At 44.1% G+C, this 20,253-nt stretch overlaps 1 protein-coding gene across 6 annotated transcripts in view; it reads right to left on the bottom strand.

The window, feature by feature from the left end:
• Positions 1-1,187: 1,187 nt before the first annotated feature.
• The window catches only part of LOC109865030 (myosin-10), an 84,624-nt gene continuing 65,558 nt past the window's right edge, over positions 1,188-20,253 (bottom strand). For 4 of the 6 annotated variants that reach the window (XM_031831252.1, XM_031831266.1, XM_031831259.1 and 1 more), the window contains 19 exons: positions 19,912-20,118; positions 19,550-19,687; positions 19,053-19,176; positions 18,359-18,530; positions 15,393-15,605; positions 14,975-15,119; positions 13,973-14,179; positions 13,736-13,840; positions 13,333-13,485; positions 11,907-12,155; positions 11,456-11,668; positions 10,858-11,070; positions 10,412-10,573; positions 9,479-9,696; positions 8,853-8,976; positions 8,335-8,543; positions 5,881-5,989; positions 5,306-5,478; positions 1,188-3,481 (listed from right to left, as the gene is read on the bottom strand). In XM_031831252.1, the coding sequence (XP_031687112.1) occupies positions 3,331-3,481; positions 5,306-5,478; positions 5,881-5,989; positions 8,335-8,543; positions 8,853-8,976; positions 9,479-9,696; positions 10,412-10,573; positions 10,858-11,070; positions 11,456-11,668; positions 11,907-12,155; positions 13,333-13,485; positions 13,736-13,840; positions 13,973-14,179; positions 14,975-15,119; positions 15,393-15,605; positions 18,359-18,530; positions 19,053-19,176; positions 19,550-19,687; positions 19,912-20,118 (3,285 nt within the window). In that variant the 3' untranslated portion in view covers positions 1,188-3,330. The remainder of the gene's footprint in view (positions 3,482-5,305; positions 5,479-5,880; positions 5,990-8,334; positions 8,544-8,852; positions 8,977-9,478; positions 9,697-10,411; positions 10,574-10,857; positions 11,071-11,455; positions 11,669-11,906; positions 12,156-13,332; positions 13,486-13,735; positions 13,841-13,972; positions 14,180-14,974; positions 15,120-15,392; positions 15,606-18,358; positions 18,531-19,052; positions 19,177-19,549; positions 19,688-19,911; positions 20,119-20,253) is intronic. The other 2 variants (XM_031831278.1, XM_031831288.1) reach the window with 1 other exon arrangement.

The following is a 20,253-nucleotide window of genomic DNA, read 5'->3' as shown; positions in this document are numbered from 1 at the left end:
TGTTCACTTTCTGTACCCTGGAAGGGTCAGGGCTCGATTCAATCCATAAGGCTGAAGATCTGTGCTACAATGCAGTTTAAATGTAAAGGTAAATTCCTATTAAGTGGACATCAGCAGCATTTACTGTGAATGCAGTCTCCTGTAACTGCGGAGACATTGCCTTTAAACCTCAATTGCGCTGTATCACGGATCTTCTAACGGATCGAATCAGGCAGTCACCGTCAAAATACATCATTACACTTCTGCTCTTTGACCTTTCTCACCCATGCCGGTGGTTTCCAGGTAACTTCCTTGTGGAAGGCTCTGGAGTTTTCCCAATTCTTGGCCCGGTTTGGATTCTTTAAAAAGTGCATCCTTTGTTCCTCCCTTGAAGTAACTGATTAGAAATGACTGGACAGGTGAAAGCCATGCGGTAGAGCCCTTCCACTCACCTGCCCAGGACAAAAACAAATCTGCTCTTTACTTGTAAAATGTTCCAAAAAGGACATTGTCTTTTTACCAAAATATGCAAACAGTCAGAGAATTCATAGCAAGCAGTGCACTGGGTTAGTCAGATTTGATTAAATATAACAGAACACCTGGATTTACATTCACTCTCACTGGATGGGTTGCAAAAAATGAACTAACTGAAAGCCACACCCCCAATAAACCATGAATGACTGCATTGAGCCATTTGCCACTGTGCTTCTATGGCTATAATCACCATGCTACTGCCTATTTCATTTGTTCATTTAGCAAAACAAGACAACTCATAATCCAGTATGTTTATTAGTCAACACACCTATATTTTAGCTGCAATTAGTCTTAAAATGCTACATTTTCAAAATGTGTAGAATAGCACGAGATGAGATATAAAACTGCACATTTTCCTCTACCCAATGGCCAAATTGATGCAGGCCCACCTGACAAGTTTCTGGCTACGCCAATGATGTTGCCCCCCAGCTGGTGGAGAGTATAACATCTGGGTTGCCATCTGAAGCAGGTCCCTGGTTTAAAACACAGTCGTTTTTGTTTTCTAACTTCTCCCGACTCCTTACTGAATTTAGACCACTTCCCTAAAACAACCCATCATATCTGTCCCTTCAGGCATAGCTACCCTCTGTGCTCTCCAATCTGGGGAGAGAAACATGCATGACTGAATTGAAAGTCTGTAGGGGTTCCTCCACAAGGGACAAAGTGGAATCACATTATTTCTACAATGAATATGCTTTATTGTCTTTTACAAAAAAAATGACTGTAGTCTAGAAATACAGGAGGCAAACAACAATTAAAATGGGGGGGGGTTGCTGTTGTAATGAAATCCTGGTCGTCAACAGCCAGTCTGAGAATAATAATACAAACACAAGTAAAACTACATAGATGTTAAAGCTTTTAACCAAATGAAATCACATTCTGCTCTTGAAGGGGGAGCAGAAGGCTCCACATCTCACATAGTTAATAGTAACACTGATTTCTGACCCACACACACACACCACCTATGGAGAGAGACATTGCTACAGGTATATGAGCGGGAGAGGAGGTATCGCACTGGGTATGATATGACACACAGCAAAAATACACAAGACGAAGGGTTAGAAGAAGAAAAGAGTAGTGTTTGTTTTCCGTTCACCAGGTTTGCCTCGTTAGCTTTTTATGTAGCACACACAGCTCACCTACAGGTCCTTCTGTTAAAAACAGGTGCTCACCGTGCATTACCCACCAGTGCTCTTATCTAGTGTCTAAGGCACTTTAAAGAAACATGTCATCACAGCTGAGCTAACATTGGAGTAAAAGTGTCCGTTTCCATTCATTACCCTAATACCGAACAGAGATGCCAAAGGAAGAGTAGAGAGCTGATGAATATGGACATTCTGGTATGTTAAGAGTGGCTTAATAGTTTTAGAGGTTTGAGATGCTATCCCCAGTGGAAGGCTGTTATATCTAGGAATACTAAGTGCTTGGTAGTTGGTGTGTCAGCGTATACTAAAGGAGAGTTAGGGGTCCTACTTTACAACCAAACCATGGCACAAACACAGTGAGATGGCGGGGCCCCCCTTGCTCTGAGCGGTAGGCTTTAGCTAGTCACACTACACGTTCGATCGAAGCTCTCAACATTAGTGTTGGACTAAGGGGCTGTATTGTACATTATGTGACCACTCAGAGAGAAGCTTGGGGTTTCCTGGCTCCAGTTACAGGGGCATATGAACACTCATTGTGCAGTTACGTGCAGTTTCCAGCGATTCTCTGTGATACGTACGCCAGCGACCATTATCTAAGCACACCACACCTCACTGCCTTCAACGCTTCTTCCTGAACAACAGGACAAATAGTGTTCCAACTGGTCAAAATACAGCAACCAACAACGTCCATCATGACCTATGCGATTCCTATAAGAAGTCAGTCACCAATTGTTTTTAAAGAGTTGTGACGAGATGCTGTAGCAAGTGGAGAAAAGCTTTTCACAGTTAATACATCCTTTCCATTCCATGTTTTTCTCCCAGAACAGGTCAGACTGAGTGAATCCACCATCTTGTTTCATTGTAGTGTTTGGAAGCGGAACAACAGTCTGTACGTCAGGAAGAGACTCGTGCAATGAGGGAAGCGGAGGCAGTCCATTGACCTCTGACCTACTGTTGAATAGGACTATGTCCTCTCTGATGAGAGTTTTGTTAGGTCTGCTTTTAGCCAGGGGAGAGATGATGGCTTTACATTTGGTGACACACTTGTATTACAAGACAATGTTTTGTTTCATGTGGGAGGAGGATGACAAAAGTGAACGTTTCCTAGTTTCGCTCCTTTCCTTGCAGTTTGGCGTTCAGGGGCATACACATACCTTACATACTCACATGTGCACACACGCAGAGTTCATAAGTCAAAAGCACTTGTACATTAAGTTTACATACTCATTTAAGCGGAGCACATAATTCCATGCCTAGGGAGGACTATATTAAGATCGTTGGGACACTTGCCGGGCCGAGCAGTTAGCCAGAGTAGAGTAGGAATATTGTTAGAGTAAGGCAGAGTAAGCCGCTCAAGTGGGAGTAATTGTTTTGTCATCCCCAGGAATGGAGCATTTCTGGGGGGTGGGGTGGTCTGGGTTGTATCCATTAGAACACACCGTAGAAAAACTTTTGGAAAAGTATTTCAATGGAAAATGAAAACAAGTGGTTCTTTATGAACAAATCCAGGTAGTCACTCCCTGTTTCTTCTGTTTTGGTGCCTAATGAACAGGACCCTGGTTCTCCCTGCTGTTGACTCGTGGACAGGGACAGATGGAGAGGCTGAGGTGTTGTAGTCACCATTCTGCCAGGCTGGCTAATTGATAGGGTTGGTAGGATTAGCAGGGAGCGTCTATTCGGTCTGGTTGGAGGCTTGCGTGTCATTGTGGTCGCTGGCGCGGCTGTCGGCGTCGTCGTCAGAATTGTCCACCGAGGTTCCGTCAATCTGGAGCTGCCGGCTGCGGCCTGAACGGCTAGACGAGAAGCTGATGGGGCCTCCACGCCTGAGGACGACAGGCAAATACAGTTGAAGTCGCAAGTTTACATACACCTTTGCCAAATACATTTAAACTCAAGTTTTTCACAATTCCTGACATTTAATTGCAGTACAAATTCCCTGTCTTAGGTCAGTTAGGATCACCACTTTATTTTAAGAATGTGAAATGTCAGAATAATAGAGAGAATGATTTATTTAAGCTTTTATTTCTTTCATCACATTCCCAGTGGGTCAGAAGTTTACATACACTCAATTAGTATTTGATAGCATTGCCTTTAAATTGTTTAACTTGGGTCAAATGTTTTGGGTAGCCTTCCACAAGCTTCCCAGAATAAGTTGGGTGAATTTTGGCCCATTCCTCCTGACAGTTCTGGTGTAACTGAGTCAGGTTTGTAGGCCTCCTTGCTCACACACGCTTTTTCAGTTCTGTCCACAAATTTTCTATAGGATTGAGAACAGGGCTTTCTGATGGCCACTCCAATACCTTGACTTTGTTGTCCTTAAGCCATTTTGCAACAACTTTGGAAGTATGCTTGGGGTGATTGTCCATTTCGAAGACCCATTTGCAACCAAGCTTTAACTTCCTGACTGATGTCTTGAGATGTTGCTTCAATATATCCACATCATTTTCCTTTCCTCATGATGCCATCTATTTTGTGAAGTGCACCAGTCCCTCCTGCAGGAAAGCACCACCACAACATGATGCTGCCACCCCCGTGCTTCACGGTTGGGATGGTGTTCTTCGGCTTGCAAGCCTCCCCCTTTTTCCTTCAAACATAACGATGGTCATTATGGCCAAACAGTTCTATTTTCCTTTCATCAGACCAGAGGACATTTCTCCAAAACCTTTGTCCCCATGTGCAGTTGCAAACCGTAGTCTGACTATTTTATGGCGGTTTTGGAGCAGTGGCTTCTTCCTTGCTGAGCGGCCTTTGAGGTTATGTCGATATAGAACTCGTTTTACTGTGGATATAGATACTTTTGTACCTGTTTCCAGCATCTTCACAAGGTCCTTTGCTGTTGTTCTGGGATTGATTTGCACTTTTCGCACCAAAGTAAGTTCAACTCCAGGAGACAGAACTCCTTCCTAAGCGGTATGACGGCTGCGTGGTCGCATGGTGTTTATACTTGCGTACTATTGTTTGTACAGATGAACGTGGTACATTCAGGCGTTTGGAAATTGCTCCCAAGGATGAACTAGACTTGTGGAGATCTACAATATCTTTTCTGAGGCTGATTTCTTTTGATTTTCCAATGTTTTCAAGCAGAGGCACTGAGTTTGAAGGTAGTCCGTGAAATACATCCACAGGTACACCTCCAATTGACTCAAATGATGTCAATTAGCCTATCCGAAGCTTCTAAAGCCATGACATCATTTTCTGGAATTTTCCAAGCTGTCTAAATGCAGTCACCTTAGTGTATGTAAACTTCTGACTCACTGGAATTGTAATACAGTGAATTATAAGTGAAATAATTTGTCTGTAAACAATTGTTGGAAAAATTACTTGTGTCATGTACAAAGTAGATGTCCTAACCGACTTGCCAAAACTATAGTTTGTTAACAAGAAATTTGTGGAGTGATTGAAAAAGTTTTAATGACTCCAACCTAAGTGTATGTAAACTTCTGACTTCAACTGTACATACATGGTCATTTATCACACCCACAGATCTATGACAGGTGTGTGTCCTGTTGCATCTATAGGTGTGTTGATGAACATGTATGGGAAGTGAATGAATGTCTTCTTTGTTTTAAAGAAACTGGCAGAGGGATTGCTGATAGGCATAAAGAACTATGTGAAGTGTATATACAGAGTGTTATTAGGGGCTGCACCTGAGGCGGTTCTTGAGTGTGTTGACCTCGCGGGTCAGGCCCTCGCTGGCCTCGGTGGCGTCGTCCAGCTCCCTCTGTAGTTTCCTACGGGAGGCGTTGGCCCTGGTAGCCTCCTCCTCAGCCTCCTCTAGCTGACGCTTCAGCTGCTTCATTCGAGAGTTGGCCTTCTCCATCTGACAGGGGGAGGATTTGAATTTTATTGGCACAATTCAACGTATTTACATTGCAAATTCATGGGCCAATTCAAGATTAAAACACTGCAAGTGCGCGGGCGGAGACAGGAGAGAGATTGAGGAGAGAGAGAGAGAATTTGGAAAAACAAGGATGGAGACAAAAGTTTGGGACAGACAGAGGAATTCAGAGAGAGAACCAAAGCTACAGAAGAGCGTGGGTGGGAATAGAGAGAGAGAGAGCCAAAGCTACAGAAGAGTGTGGGTGGGAATAGGAGAGAGACAGAGACACTCTGATTATAGTGAATTAGTAGCTAACATGGCATCCATGGCCTTTTACTCACCCTTTCCAAATGTCGGAACAGATTGTTTCAAGCTCAATATGGACCCGAGGCGACCACTCACCTGCTCCTTGTACTGGTCGGCATGGCGACGCTCGTCCTCCACCTGAATCACCACCTCTTTCAGCTTCTTCTCTGTGCGTCGGACGATCTTATTGGCTGCTGCCCTCTCCCTGGGAGAAAAAAAGAGTGATAACGGGAAAGTGGGTAAATAGTGTAACCCTGACTGACTCATATCTGATGGGGACATACATTTGCATCAGGATGTAGTAAAAGCCTCCACTTTAGGCAACCTTGTACAATACTGTTCAAAAGTTTGGGGTCACGTAGAAATGTCCTTGTTTTTTAAAGAAAAGCATTTTTTTGTCCATTAAAATAACATTGAATTGATAAATGACTATTGTAGATGGAAATGGTTGATTTTGAATAGAATATCTACATAGGCGTACAGAGGCCCATTATCAGCAACCATCACTCCTGTGTTCCAATGGCACGTTGTGTTAGCTAATCCAAGTGTATCATTTTAAAGGCAATTATGTTAGCATGGCTGAAAACTGTTGTTCTGATTAAAGAAGCAATAAAACTGGCCTTCTTTAGACTAGTTGAGTATCTGTAGCATCAGAATTGTGGATTCGATTACAGGCTCAAAATGGCCAGAAACAAATAACTTTCTTCTGAAACTCATCCATCTATTCTTGATCTGAGAAACGAAGGCTATTCCATGCGAGAAATTGCCAAGAAACTGAAGATCTCGTACAACGCTGTGTACTACTCCCTTCACAGAACAGAGCAAACTGGCCCTAACCAGAATAGAAGAGGAATGGGAGGCCCCGGTGCACAACTTAGCAAGAGGACAAGTACATTAGAGTGTCTAGTTTTAGAAACAGACGCCTCACAAGTCCTCAACTGGCAGCTTCATGAAATAGTACCCGCAAAACACCAGTCTCAACGTCAACAATGAAGAGGCGACTCCGGGATGTTGGCCTTCTAGGCAGAGTAGCAAAGAATAAGCCATATCTCAGGCTGGCCAAAAAAAAAAAAAAAAAACAACAACAAAAAAGATTAAGATGGGCAAAAGAACCCAGACACTGGACAGAGGAAGATTGGGAAAAAAGTGTTATGGACAGACGAATCTAAGTTTGAGGTGTTCGGATCACAAAGGAAAACATTTGTGAGCCGCAGAAAAAATGAAAATATGCTGGACGAGTGCTTGACGCCATCTGTCAAGCATGGTGGAGGCAATGTGATGATCTGGGGGTGCTTTGTTGGTGGTAAAGTGGGATATTTGTACAGGGTAAAACGGATCTTGAAGAAGGAAGGCTATCAATTCATTTTGCAACGCCATGCCATACCCTGTGGACAGCGCTTAATTGGAGCCAATTTCCTCCTACAACAGGACAATGACCCAAAGCACAGCTCCAAACTATGCAATAACTATTTAGGGAAGAAGCAGTCACCTGGTTTTCTGTCTATAATAGAGTGGCAGAGCAGTCACCGGATCTCAACCCGTTTGAGCTGTTGTGGGGGCAGCTTGACCGTATGGTACGTAAGAAGTGCCCATCAAGCCAATCCAACTTGTGGGAGGTGCTTCAGGAAGCATGGGGTTTAATCTCTTCAGATTACCTCAACAACTAGAATGCCAAAGGTCTGCAAGGCTATAATAGCTGAAAATTGAGGATTCTTTGACGAAAGCAATAATTGTTTCAATTAAAAATAAATATTTATAACCTTGTCAACAACTTGACTATATTTCCTATTCATTTTGCAACTAATTTCATGTATGTTTTCAAGGAAAACAAGGACATTTCTAAGTGACCCAAAACTTTTGAATGGTAGTGGATGTTTTCAGCCCCCTAATGTTAAAGGTCCAATGCAGTCATATATCTCAATATCAAATCATTTCTGGGTAACAATGAAGTACCTTACGGTGATTTTTTTCAATTAAAATGGTCAAAAAGATACAAAAATAGCTTCTTGGCAAAGAGCAATTTCTCAAGTAAGAATTTAACTCGGACTGTCAGGGAGTGGGGAGGGGAAAACCAAAAAAAGTGCTGTTATTGGCAGAAAAGTTTGGAACTCTTTCTTATTGGTCTATTAACTAATTTACCATATTGTGATGACACCAGGCAGGCAAAAACTCCATCCCACCAAAACGGGCTGAAACTTTCAGGCTGTCTTTATACTAAAAGGACATCATCATAATTTTCACAATTTCACAGTATTATTTCAACCTCCAGGTGTGGAAATGTATATACACAGCACAGAAAAATCTAATTTTTGACTGCACTGGGTCTGTAAAGGTCCAGATTTTGAGTAGTTTGTAATGTGATTATAGATCTGTGGTTAGGGGAAACTCCTATCTCTAGCAGTCTATTGAGTATGTGTAAATCATTACATTGAGTGTATGAGCTAGAGTCCACCTATTCAAGCCTACATTTAATTCTAGGTAACCTCCCATCTTTAAACTCTGAGCCCCATTCTGACGTCTATTTAGTACAGTATATTGAAGGCTTCTTACTTGGCCTCCTGCTCCAGTTGCTCCTCCAGCTGCAGTATCTTGGCCTCCAGGGCGGTGATGGCAGCCTTGAACTTGGACTTGACTGCCCCCTCCAGCTCTCCCAGCTTGGCCTTCAGCTCCTTGTTCTGCCTCTCCATTCCTTGACGGGCGTTCTCACTCTTCTGGGCCGCGCTACGCTCCCCAGCCAGCTCCGTGTTCAGGATGTCCACCTTGGGAGAGAAATGGGGATAAAGGGAGAGAGGGTCACTCTTTGTGAAAGCCGTTAGTTGTGGGTCCCAGGAAGTAGTCTGGTGTGCTACTTGTTAGTTGTTAGTGCAGTTCATTATAGACTACTCTCCAGGCCATAGAATGGTCCAGGAATCGTCTATGTGTATGAGTGAATCTCAAAATGACTTTCCTCTTGTCCGATCTCCTCCTCAAAACGTCAAGAGGCAATGCCGGTTTAAAGAGAGTTTTACATGTTCTGTACCTTCATGAGCTGTGTGTACGTGTTTGACAATGTGAGAGTTGTACTGTACCTGCATGGTGGTCTTGCGGAAGCGGTCGTTGAGCAGCTCCATGTTGCTCTGTTCCTCCTCTAGTTCCTCCTCCAGCTGCGAGATGCGGGCCTCCAGCCTCCTCTTCTCATCTAGCAGGGCAGACCTGACACAAACAAGTGATTGATTTGGTGATGTGGTTGGTACAGAACGCAGTATATAAATCAGGGGGGGAGGCTGCTGGTCCACTTAAAGCTGCAGTATGTGACTTTTTGGGTGACCTGACCAAATTCAGATAGAAATGTGAGTTATAGACCTGTCATTCTCATTGAAAGCAAGTCTAAGAAGCGGTAGATCTGTTCTACACGCGCTATTCATATGCTTGCCGTTCTTAAGTTTCGTTTTTGCGTCTTTTACTTTCAGTTTTGTACACCAGCTTCAAACATCTGAAAATACAAGATTTTGGGTTATTGAAAATATATTTCATAGCGGTTTAGATGGTACAATGATTCTCTACACACGATACATTGTTTGTTTTGTCACAGAACCTGAAATTAGGTGACCTGTTACAATTTTAGCAACCAGCGATTTCTGAATGTTGCACCATTAAAATCTGGAAAATATCATGCTTGAATTTGATCATTAATCAGCTAAATGTAGCGACTCACTTTCCAGAGGCGCTATTTGAGATCTCGTCGGCCAGCTCGTCTCTCTCCTGCTCAGCGTGTCTACGGGCCCTCTCTGAAGCCGCCAGGTCCTCCTGCAGCTGTAGGATCTCAGCTTCCAGGCCCTTTAGTTTCTTCTCGTTCTCTTTAGACTGTGCAAAGATCTCATCACGGGATGCTCTGGCCTCCTCCAGCTCCCTCTGGTAGTCCTTCATCTGGGCCTGCAGGGGGCAGCAGCAAGGCAAAGAGTGAGACCAACGTTCTGGGGCAACTCTACAGGGTTAGTTAGGGGTCAACTCCATTTCAAATGAGATTTTATTCAATACTCCTCTATGGCAGCATTTACACAGGCAGCCCAATTCTGATATTGTTTGCCACTAATTGGTCTTTTAACCAATCAGATTAATCTGTTGCCCATAATTGGGCTGCCTGTATAAAATGCAGCCTACGAGAAAAGGTTACAAGTTCAGTTTTTCTTCCCGAATTGAAATAGAACCGACCCCAACCCCGTAGCTGTACTGAATATAATAGTGTAAGGCCAGCGGGGAAGCTACAAATGAGTTTACAGCATCAGGGATGTCATCTAAATACAGACGTTGGTAGTCCTGGACATATTCTAATCTAAGATACATTAAAGCTGACTACACAGTGGACAGACATGCACAGATACCATACCTGCAGAGGCTACCAGTCCATTTTAATGATAAAAGGATACAGGTGTAAGAAATAATATAGCTGATTATCAGAGATCAGACAACTAGGAGTTCTTAATTAATCAGGCAAAATATATCGACATTGTAGGATCGCAAAATTCTGCTAAATTTCCCAATATTCCCAGAATTCCTGGTTGGAAGATTCAATATTTATAAATCTGCATAATAGATCAACACAACTTGAGAATGAACAAGCAAACACAAATCCTGTATGAAGTCTCACCTGTAGTTTTCTGAGCTGTTTGATAGCTTCATCTCTGGCCTTGTTGGATGCTTCTATTTGCCCCTCCAGGTCCTTGAGGTCCATCTCCAGCTTCTTCTTAGCTGCCACAGCCAGGGCTCTCTGCTTCCTCTCATCCTCCAGCTCTGCCTCCATCTCACGAACCTGGGGAAGGGGTCAGGGGTCAGACAACAAGATATTACAGAGAGGGATGAAAACACCAAGTAAGTGATGAAACCTAGTTTGGGTTCTAGCTTGCTCGGATGCAATAATGGTTAGGGTGAAGATGGAAGGGAAGTACACAACGAGTCCATAAGTTAAAGTTTTTGACCATATAATAATATGGTGATTATTTTCTCCGAACTGTTGGCCAGGCTAAATCACCCGAGTTTCTATTAGAGGTCTGAATGTTACTCCCTAAACAGGGTCCTCTCTGCTCGTCTCTGTACCTGTTTGACCAGCGTCCTCTTCTTCTCCTCGTTCTGTTCATCTCTGGCCTGCAGGTCCCTGTCGAACTGGGCCTTCATGGCCTGCATGTTGACCTCCAGACGCAGCTTGCCGTCCTCCGTGGCCTGCAGCTCGTCCTCCAGCTCCTCCAGCTGGGTCCTCATCTCCTCCACCTGCTGCTCCAGGGTGCGCTTCGACTTCTCCAGCTCATGGACCTACACACAGGGGGACGTGGAGAGACTTTTAGCAGCAACATCTCTTTTCTGTCATAAGGAAGCCATCCCATAGGATTAGTCAAACAAAATTTCACTCAAAGCAACATTCTATGGTGGGTGGACAGCGTTCTTTCAAAATTAAGTAATTTACAGAAGGCTTCATGTGTGTAAGGTCTCCAACAACGTTTAGGAACCACCACCAGCTCCTGTAACACAGGAATTCTCACTCATTCTGTGGTGTGTGGATTGGTGGCCATATTGGAAGAAACATACCAAAACCTATATATTTTGGTTCTATCAATCCTCATTGGATGAGCCTAGCCAAGTCAAGGCTTAGGACTGGGTTGTATAAGGTATTTATGAACCTTCAGCTTAAACTACGTACGCTCTTGCCCACGTCATCCTTTGAGCTCATCAGGTCCTCCATCTCAGTCCTCAGCTGCTTGTTGAGCCTCTCAAACTCCTCCTTGGCTTCCAGGGCCTCATCCAGAGCCCGGGCCATAGACAGAGCCTTGGTCTCCTTCTCCCTGGCCTCAGCCTCGGCCTTGTCACGCTCCTCAGCATAGCGGGCAGAGATGGTCTTCTCTTCAGCCAGGAGCTAATATAGAGGGAGAAGATAGTGATGAAGAAGGATGGCAAGCAATGTCTTACTGGTAAGTTAATGTTAACAAAGGCAATCATTGGAATCAAGAAATCACAAAAACAGCCATTCCTTCATTAATGGCAGGTCTACTTTTATTTTGCGGAGAGGGGAAGGAGATAAGCAAAGGTGAGAGGAGGGAGAAAAGGAAGCAAGATAGAGGAAAGGATAAAGACAAATGGAGATGATACGATACCTGGTCAAACTTCTTCTGCTTCTTCTCCAGGTTGGAGACGATGGTCCTCTGGTGGTCCAGGTCCACCATGAGGTCGTCCAGCTCCTGCTGCAGGCGGGTCTTGGTCTTCTCCATCTTGTCGAAGGCGGAGGCTTTCTCCTCCAGCCGCTGGCTGGTCAGCTCCATGTCCTTCTGCAGCTTCCTCTTCACCTCCTCCAGAGACTCCAGGGTCCCCAAGTCCTCATCCAGCTTCTTCCTCGACTCAAACAGCTAGGTAGAGAACACAAAGGTTTTCAGGTTGTTGTTTTTTCTGTGGTTCTTACATGAGGAAATAATGTTCACAGCTTTGTGAGTGAGCATTTGATATACAGAAAATGACAGTGGTCTTTTTTTGAAAAACCACATTACATCATCTTAGTGTTGGGGAAGCTACTATGAAAATATATTTTTACCAAGATAGCAATTACTTCACAGTGAAATAAGTTAAACTACACTAAAGCTACCCTTAAGAAAACTATACGTTTACTTAACTAAAGTGACCTTAAAAAAGTAGTTCAATGTGTGAAGGAACATTTTATGTTTGTGCTTTTCTAATAAACAATTCGACTGGGTTCATGCAAGTGACTGATCGTGCCCGGGAGGAACCCTCACGACCAGTATCTGCAATTTGGCAGTACGCCCAGAACATTATTTTGAGAACGGAAAGGGATACCTCAGTTTCAAGGTCTCAGCTTGGAGAGAAGAAGCCTCATGAGGTACTGGTCTGTCACATGCATGAACTAAACGTTAATGATGAATTCATTATGAATAATGAATAAGCTAAATCATGCAAATATAACTTGTCTGTGTAAGCTGTATATAAGAGATCTAACGGGACTGCCCCGCCAGAGCTCACTTCAGACCGGTACTTTAGCTTGACTGTGACCTATCCAGTCAACCTATCCATTTAATAAAGAATGATTCATTTAAAATTGACTTCCGGTGTCCCTGGTGGTAACTTCCATGACAACTACATCCAAACTACTTCATGAAAAATGATATGTAAATCTGATATGTCGTACACTACAAATAGCAAGAATAGATCACTTTAGGGTCATATGTTAACAGAATGTGTTATTTAGCCTATTAAACAAAAACGATGTTCCAAGAGAGAATTAGGCAGGTCTGATGCTGAAAAAAACAAACATTTATTGCCTAACTACTGACAACACTACCTAGATTTGAATTTAGTTCAACTACCACCAAGCTACTGCAAAATATAGTTAGATTACTAGTAGAACTACATGTAGTTTACTTCTCCCCAACACTGTATTCAACTTATACCCAATACCTATTTCGTGAGTAAGGAATCTAGCTACCACAACCTGTAGTAAATGGTGGGTGTTCACAGCTGGAAAACCCTGTCCTATTGGCAGTGAAACATTAAGAATAACAGTGGGGTCCATACCTGAGCCTGCAGCGTGGCCAGTTGTTTCTCCAGGTTCCTGCGGGCCTCCTCGTCCTCCTCCTGCTGCTCCTGCAGGGTGCTCTTGTCTTCCTCCAGCTGACGGATACGAGAGCTCAGGTTCAGCTTCTGACGAGTCTCCTCCTGGAGCAGCTCCTACACGCACGCACACACACAAAAGACGCAAAGACCCAACGGTAGTGAAACATCACTTACAATGAGACTCGTTGGATGGAGACTGTGATATGCTGTTTATACAGCCGATTGGCATTAGCTACAAGTGTCTCCAATAATGAAGCTTCATCAAAGGACATTTGCTTCCATAGCACATTACAATACCTCCAACTTCGATTTAAACTATTAGAGCATGTAATGGCTTGGTGACGTATAAGGAGTCTCTGCTCACCTGTGTGTCCTGTAACGCACTCTCCAGGCCGGCTGAATCCTTGGCCAGCTTGATTCCCTTCTTCTCAGCGTCCTCCAGCAGGGCGGAGACAGTGTCCAGCTCCGTCTACAGACAAAGGTCTATAAATATCTCTTCATAGTCACATGAAAACATATTCACTCCCATTTTGAGAAACCAATTGACTTCAACACATAGTGACAACGACAGACAGCGTGGTCCGTTGACTTGGCCTCTAACCTGCAGTTTGTGTGTGCGGTCGGCCAGTTCTAATTTAGCCCTCTCTCCCTCGGTGGCTCGGGCCATGAACTCCTGCAGCTGAGCTTCCATCTTCTTCCTCTTTTGTTCTGACTCTGTCTTGGCCTGCTGAAGCCCCTTCACCTCGCTCACCAGCTCCTTGTTGTCACTCTCCAGGGTACACTTGTTCTTCTCCAGGTTGGACTTGAACTGCAGCGGAAAGAGGAGAGAGAGGGGTTGTGGTATACATTGGGGAGATGAGAGAATTTTACAGAGGGGGTAGTTGTTGGGTAGGCCCGTCCCCTTGGCCAGCTTAGCAAAGAAGTGATAGTGTAGTGTTACTACTGTATGAGATGACGTTATGTTGACAGGTCTATTTTCTCAGGTAGCCACCAATGATTTATATATACATTAGATGACTGATAGGGGGTGCTGTGTTGAAGCCACCGTGCCTCTATCTTGGGAGTGTAAAAAAAATTGTTTGGAAGCTAGAGAAATGCATTTATTAAATGTCTACATTCGTTTTTGCCACGTGTATTCTATTAGAAACACCTTAATGCATACGTTTACATTTTATTGTGAGATAAATATATATATATTTTTTTATGAAAATCAAATATAAAAACACTATACTTTTTAGAGATTACTAATGCTACTGTCCCCATGACAACTTACTTAAATACATGTCATTATGTCCTTGAAACATTTCATTTAAATACTGTAGAATTCCATTCATTCCTATGGAGGACTTGTCAATATGGCCGACCGGTGGCTTCAAAGCCTCTCAATGGCCAATACATATCATCAGCAATCCAGGGTTTATATACATCGTTGGAGGAGATCCACCCTCTTGACCCGCTAAACATGTGGTGTTACTATTGTATAACGACGTTATGGTTGGCAGGTGTCATGTCTGATGGTGGACCTAGCCTCTAGGCCTGCTAAGCATGTAATGATATGTTACTAGATGATTGACAGGTGCATTGTCTCTGATTATAGACCCACCCTCTTAGCCTGCTCCAAATTCTCAGATAGCTCCTCCAGGGCGGTGGAGTGTCTCTGTCTCATCTCCAGGACCTGAGACTCGTGGTTCTTGGTCTCCTCGTCGATGGCCTTCTTCAGCTCAGCCACCTCCTGCTCTCGCTTGGTCCTGAGGAGAGAAAGGAGAGGAGAGAGGGGTTAGGAAGGAAGGTAGACCCTTAAACCTTACACCTCCCTGAGGTGCTGTCTCTCCATAGCCCTCATGCAGATACACACGCAGGTACTTTGCCAAATTATGACAGTGCCACTTTTTCAGTGCGACCCTACATCGGCTCTTTATCCTTTTCTAAAAGCACAGAATAAACATATTGGGACTACAGTAAACATATAAGCGTATCAGCGCAGCAGAGAGCAGTACATCTGACAAGCAGTGTCCCAGTACCTGAGCTCCTGCTGGGCAGCGGTGGTATCCAGAGTGTCCTCCAGCTCAGTCTTCAGAGCCTCCAGCTCCTCACTGAGGTCCCTCTTGACTTTCTCTGCCTTGTTCCTGGACACCTTCTCTGACTCCAGGTCCTCCTGCAGCTCTGACAGCTGGGCCTGCAGCTCCCGCACAGCTTTCAGAGCATTGTTCTTCTGGGCCGCCTCTTCATCACCCCTGATACACACACAACAAACCAATCAATTCCAAAATCAATTCCAAACATAGATTAGCTAGCTATTGTCAGGATACATTCCATTTCAATGAAGAGGTGAGAAATCATGTTGTGGGGCGTTCATCTGAGCAGTGCTTCTATAGTACAAGAGATGTCCAAATGTTAGGATCATTTTGGGTAAAACCATGGTACACAAAACTGCTACATGAAATCACTGCACATTCTCTAAATCTCCCAAAATGGCTGATCATTTCAAAATCATACAGGCCCTAGCAAGTGAGACTGCAGCGTGGTGACAAAATCCCAGTGAACACAGGGTGGCAGTGTGATCGACCTTACAGCGAGTGAGCTCATGAGGACCTGTGTGTGTTAGTCAGCCTGCCGTGTGTGTGTGTGTGTGTGTTTGTGTGTGTCCGAGCAGTGAGTTTCTTGACCGTGTCTGTCTGCCTTTCTCTGTCAGTAGAAATGCCATTGCGGGCGGGGCCATAATGAGATTGAATATGTGTTGTTGCTGGCAGTCAGGCTAGATTAAACTACTATTATTATTATTATTATTATTATTATTATTATGGATTCTGACACACTCACTCTAATATATCTACCCCTGGATTGGTAATTGGACTCGTTCTGTCATTTCTTGATGTGAATTTTCATTATTTGTGTATGTGTATTGTGTTTGAGAGACATTCTGCTACACTGTTGGAGCCAGTAACATAAGCATTTCACTGCACCTGCTATAACACCTGCTAATCTGTGTACGCAACCAATAAACTTTCATTTGACTCCTGAGCCCTGCCTGCATTCCTTAGACATTCCTGCGTTAAGAGCTTCTGAAGAGGCCTTTGCCAGGACCAAATAATGACTCTATGTCCAATTAGGTATTATACTGATGAAGCCATGAATAATAATATAGCTACTAAATGAGACATTATAGTCAAATAGCAACTGTCCAGACTATGGTAATTCAATAGCCCTACAATTATAAACAGTCATAAAATTCCAACTGGAATACTGTAGCCTAAGTAACAGTTTAATCAACTAGCCTATGACCAAGTGATGATTTCAGAAGGTCATTTAAGGGAGACTGTTTTCCATTGGCCTACAGTCTACACCTGAATTGGCCACTGTCTACACCTGAAATGGCCACTGTCTACACCTGAATTGGCCACTGTCTACACCTGAATTGGCCACTGTCTACACCTGAATTGGCCACTGTCTACACCTGAATTGGCCACTGTCTACACCTGAATTGGCCACTGTCTACACCTGAATTGGCCACTGTCTACACCTGAATTGGCCACTGTCTACACCTGAATTTGCTACAGTCACCACCTGAATTCACCACATCTAAATGATTGGACTTCACCTTCATGCCAATGACCTCTGTTGCAGCCAGAGGAGGAGCTCATTAGTACGTGGTTTCAGTTTCCCTAATCAAAAGGGACTTAATTGAACGTGACACCAAATGTGTTGCTCATTAATATTTTCCACTAAATTAGGTCTGAATTGGCTTCGGATTACAAAGAATGTTAAATGAACAATCGAGGTAATACTTGGATGCAAGTTGACACTCTTTATCCTTCTTCCAAGAGACAGGTCTTTTTCAAGCCAAACCTGGTAATGTTTTCCTTGAATCCAGCAGTCCTGTTCAGAAGCTATTAAAAATAAGCGTCTGTGAAGCGCAAACAGATTCCGTGACCAAATTCCTCTGAGGTGTGAGACGATCCGTCATGGCTGCCATGCCCAAGCTGAGATTCCTTTTCCTTTCCGTTGGGAAATGCAGTGAGAGACTTGGATGGGGCATATCATCAATCTCTATCAATCTGCCTCGGAGTATGCGTGTGTGCTATGTCTCTAGTGAGGCTGATAGCCAGCATAGCAGCACGCACTGCACTAAGGAAGGCATTAGTTAAGTTTAGAGTGAACCGATGCCACTGAACAACTAAGCAGCTGGACTGTGTGGCTGCTTTTACATATTGAGTTCAAAGCCAACATGAGGGTATTTGCCCAAATGAAAAAATACTGTAGTCTACTGTGGTTAAATAATATTGTATTCACTGTAGTGTTTTTGCGGACTTTACTGTAGTATTTACAATCTACTGCACTGTTGGAACTAGTAACGTAAGCATTTCGCTGCACCTGCTACAACACCTGCTAATCTGTGTATATACTACAGTCATTACTGTAGTGTTTTTGTGGTCTGTAGCATACTGTAGTATTTACTATAGTATACTACAACATTCTATAGTAAGTACTATACATGATTGAGGTATACTACAGTGTGTAGTATAGTATTCTACAGTATACAACACAATTCTATACTAAGTACTACACACGATTGAGGGATTCTACAGTGTGTAGTATACTATTCTACTGTATACTACAGAATTCTATAGTAAGTACTGTAGTATTCTATAGTAAACTGTGGTATTATTTAATGCGTGTGTGCCCGCCGGGTCTCAACTGCTTGGGCCCTGTAGAGTGGACTGTTGCTATGGGGACAGGCGATGAAAGTGGGAGTATATGTGTGGGTGCAGATCTAGCCGGTATGGTTTACTGGACCACAGTAATGGTCGGGCAGGTTGCCATAGGAACAGGCAACATGCGCTGTACCGGCCTGCATGGTGGGCAAAGCTTATTGATCCAGGTAGCTTTCACATAGTGCATCCTCCATTTCATTCGATTTCACCGTTTCAAAACATTTTCTTATTTTGTTATTGAGAATCCATTTTGGGGCTGGAGACGAGTATCTCACCTGGACAGAGCAGCCTGTAGCTCCTCCTCCTTCTTGGCCAGCTGGATCTTGAGCTCCTCTATCTGGGCCTGCAGCTCAGCTATCTGGTCCTGGAGGTCCGTGGTCTCAGCGTCTAGCTTCCTCTTGGCCTTCTCCAGCTCCTGACGAGTCTTCTCCTCCTTCTTCAGGCGCTCTGATGACACACACACACACACACACACACACACACACACACACACACACACACACACACACACACACACACACACACAGGTGGAAGGGCAGCGGGGTCAACCAAACGATGAAAATAGATGTAGGCCCAGCACTCAAAAGTATCCACTCCAACATTCCACTTAAGCAGAAGTAACCAGATTCTTCAGCTTGGTAAGCCATTAAGTCATTGTGGTGTCCGAACTGAAATGGAATTCCTATGCATATGCAGAATCACATTACCAGAGAAGTCTTCATCTTATCTAGTCTGTAGTCTCATCTTAATGTTATTATATGCAGTTGAACGTCTACCATGTTGAGGGAGTTACAGTAAGTTCTACAACTTTCCTCGATTCCTTGCAACATAAAAACGCTTTGGAGAAGAATGCCTGATGGGAAGGACCTTGGACCTTCTCCTCCAATGAAGCTAGAGAAAGAGAGCGAGGAAGAAAGAGAGCAAGGAATCGAGGAGACCAATTGAGGAAGAGCCACGTGAAGCCTTTACCTTCCAGGTCGACCATCATCACCTCCTGCTTGTTCTTGACCTTGCCCAGGTTCTTGGCCTTCTCCTCCTCCTCCGTCAGCTGGGAGGTCATCTCGGCGACACGGTCGTCCAGCAGCTTCTTCTCCTGTTGGGTGGAGAGAGGGGAGGAGAGATGTTAAACCTCTCTACAGTTTTCTACAACAGGGGTCTGCAACATGTGGCTCCAGAGCCTCATGTGGTTCTTTAGCTTCTCCTTCATGGCATCTTGTAATAAATAATTTGTATCAGATTAAGATCTTAAAAATCTCTACTATTCCCTGTACCCTTTAGGGTTCTATACAGGTCTAATACCTCATTTATGCCTTCTGCTTCAATCAAATGCCCGCTACTGTTCACACAGGGTTCAGCGTTCAGTGTTGGGAGGGGACATTCGATATTACGCTTTGTTCGAGAGGACCTAGCGGACGGTTTGGAAGCAGAAGGTGTAAATCAGGCTTAAGTGTGCATTCTTCTCTGACCTTGAGGAACTTAGAGTTCTGGTCCTCCAGCAGTAGAATGTCCTCCTCCATCTTCTTGATCTTGGCCTCGGCCGTCACCTTCTCCAGCTGCAGCTTCTGCCTGGCTGCCTCCTCCTCATCTAACTGCTCCTCTAGATCCTATGGATAGACAATGGACATACATACGTTCAACCAACAGAGACACTCAGTATCTTAAGCACAAGGATATGTACTGCAATGCTGAAGTTATCAATAGTTTTAGTTTGAATGAATTCCATCTAAACCAACATTAACTCATGAAATGATGGTGTGTGTGTTTGTGTGTGTGAGCGCAGGTGTCCATGCTGCATCCATATGTGCATATATGCGTCTCTCTCTCCGACCTGGATGTGGGTCTGCATCTTCTTCTTCTCGTTCTGCATGCTCTGGTTCCTCTCCTCCTCCTCCTCCACTCTGGACTCCAGGTCGTGGAGGATCTCCTCCAGCTCCTGCTTCTTAGCGGCCAGGCGGGCCCTCATCTCCTCCGCCTCGGCAAACAGCTCCGTCTCCGCCTGCAACTGCTCTGCAAGGATGTTCTTCTCCTCTAGGAGCTGTGGGGGACACAGAGGATAGAGAGCCAAGTTTACCTACGCTTCTTTTCTAGATGTTATTCGATTAGAATGTTGAAAGGTCAAACCTCCTCAAGCCTATAAAAAAGGTGCTATCTAGAACCGAAAAGGGATGGT

This window comes from Oncorhynchus kisutch, linkage group LG1 (assembly GCF_002021735.2).
Source record: "Oncorhynchus kisutch isolate 150728-3 linkage group LG1, Okis_V2, whole genome shotgun sequence".
Taxonomy (NCBI): Eukaryota; Metazoa; Chordata; class Actinopteri; order Salmoniformes; family Salmonidae; genus Oncorhynchus; species Oncorhynchus kisutch.
This window is presented reverse-complemented; position numbering and strand designations above follow the sequence as displayed.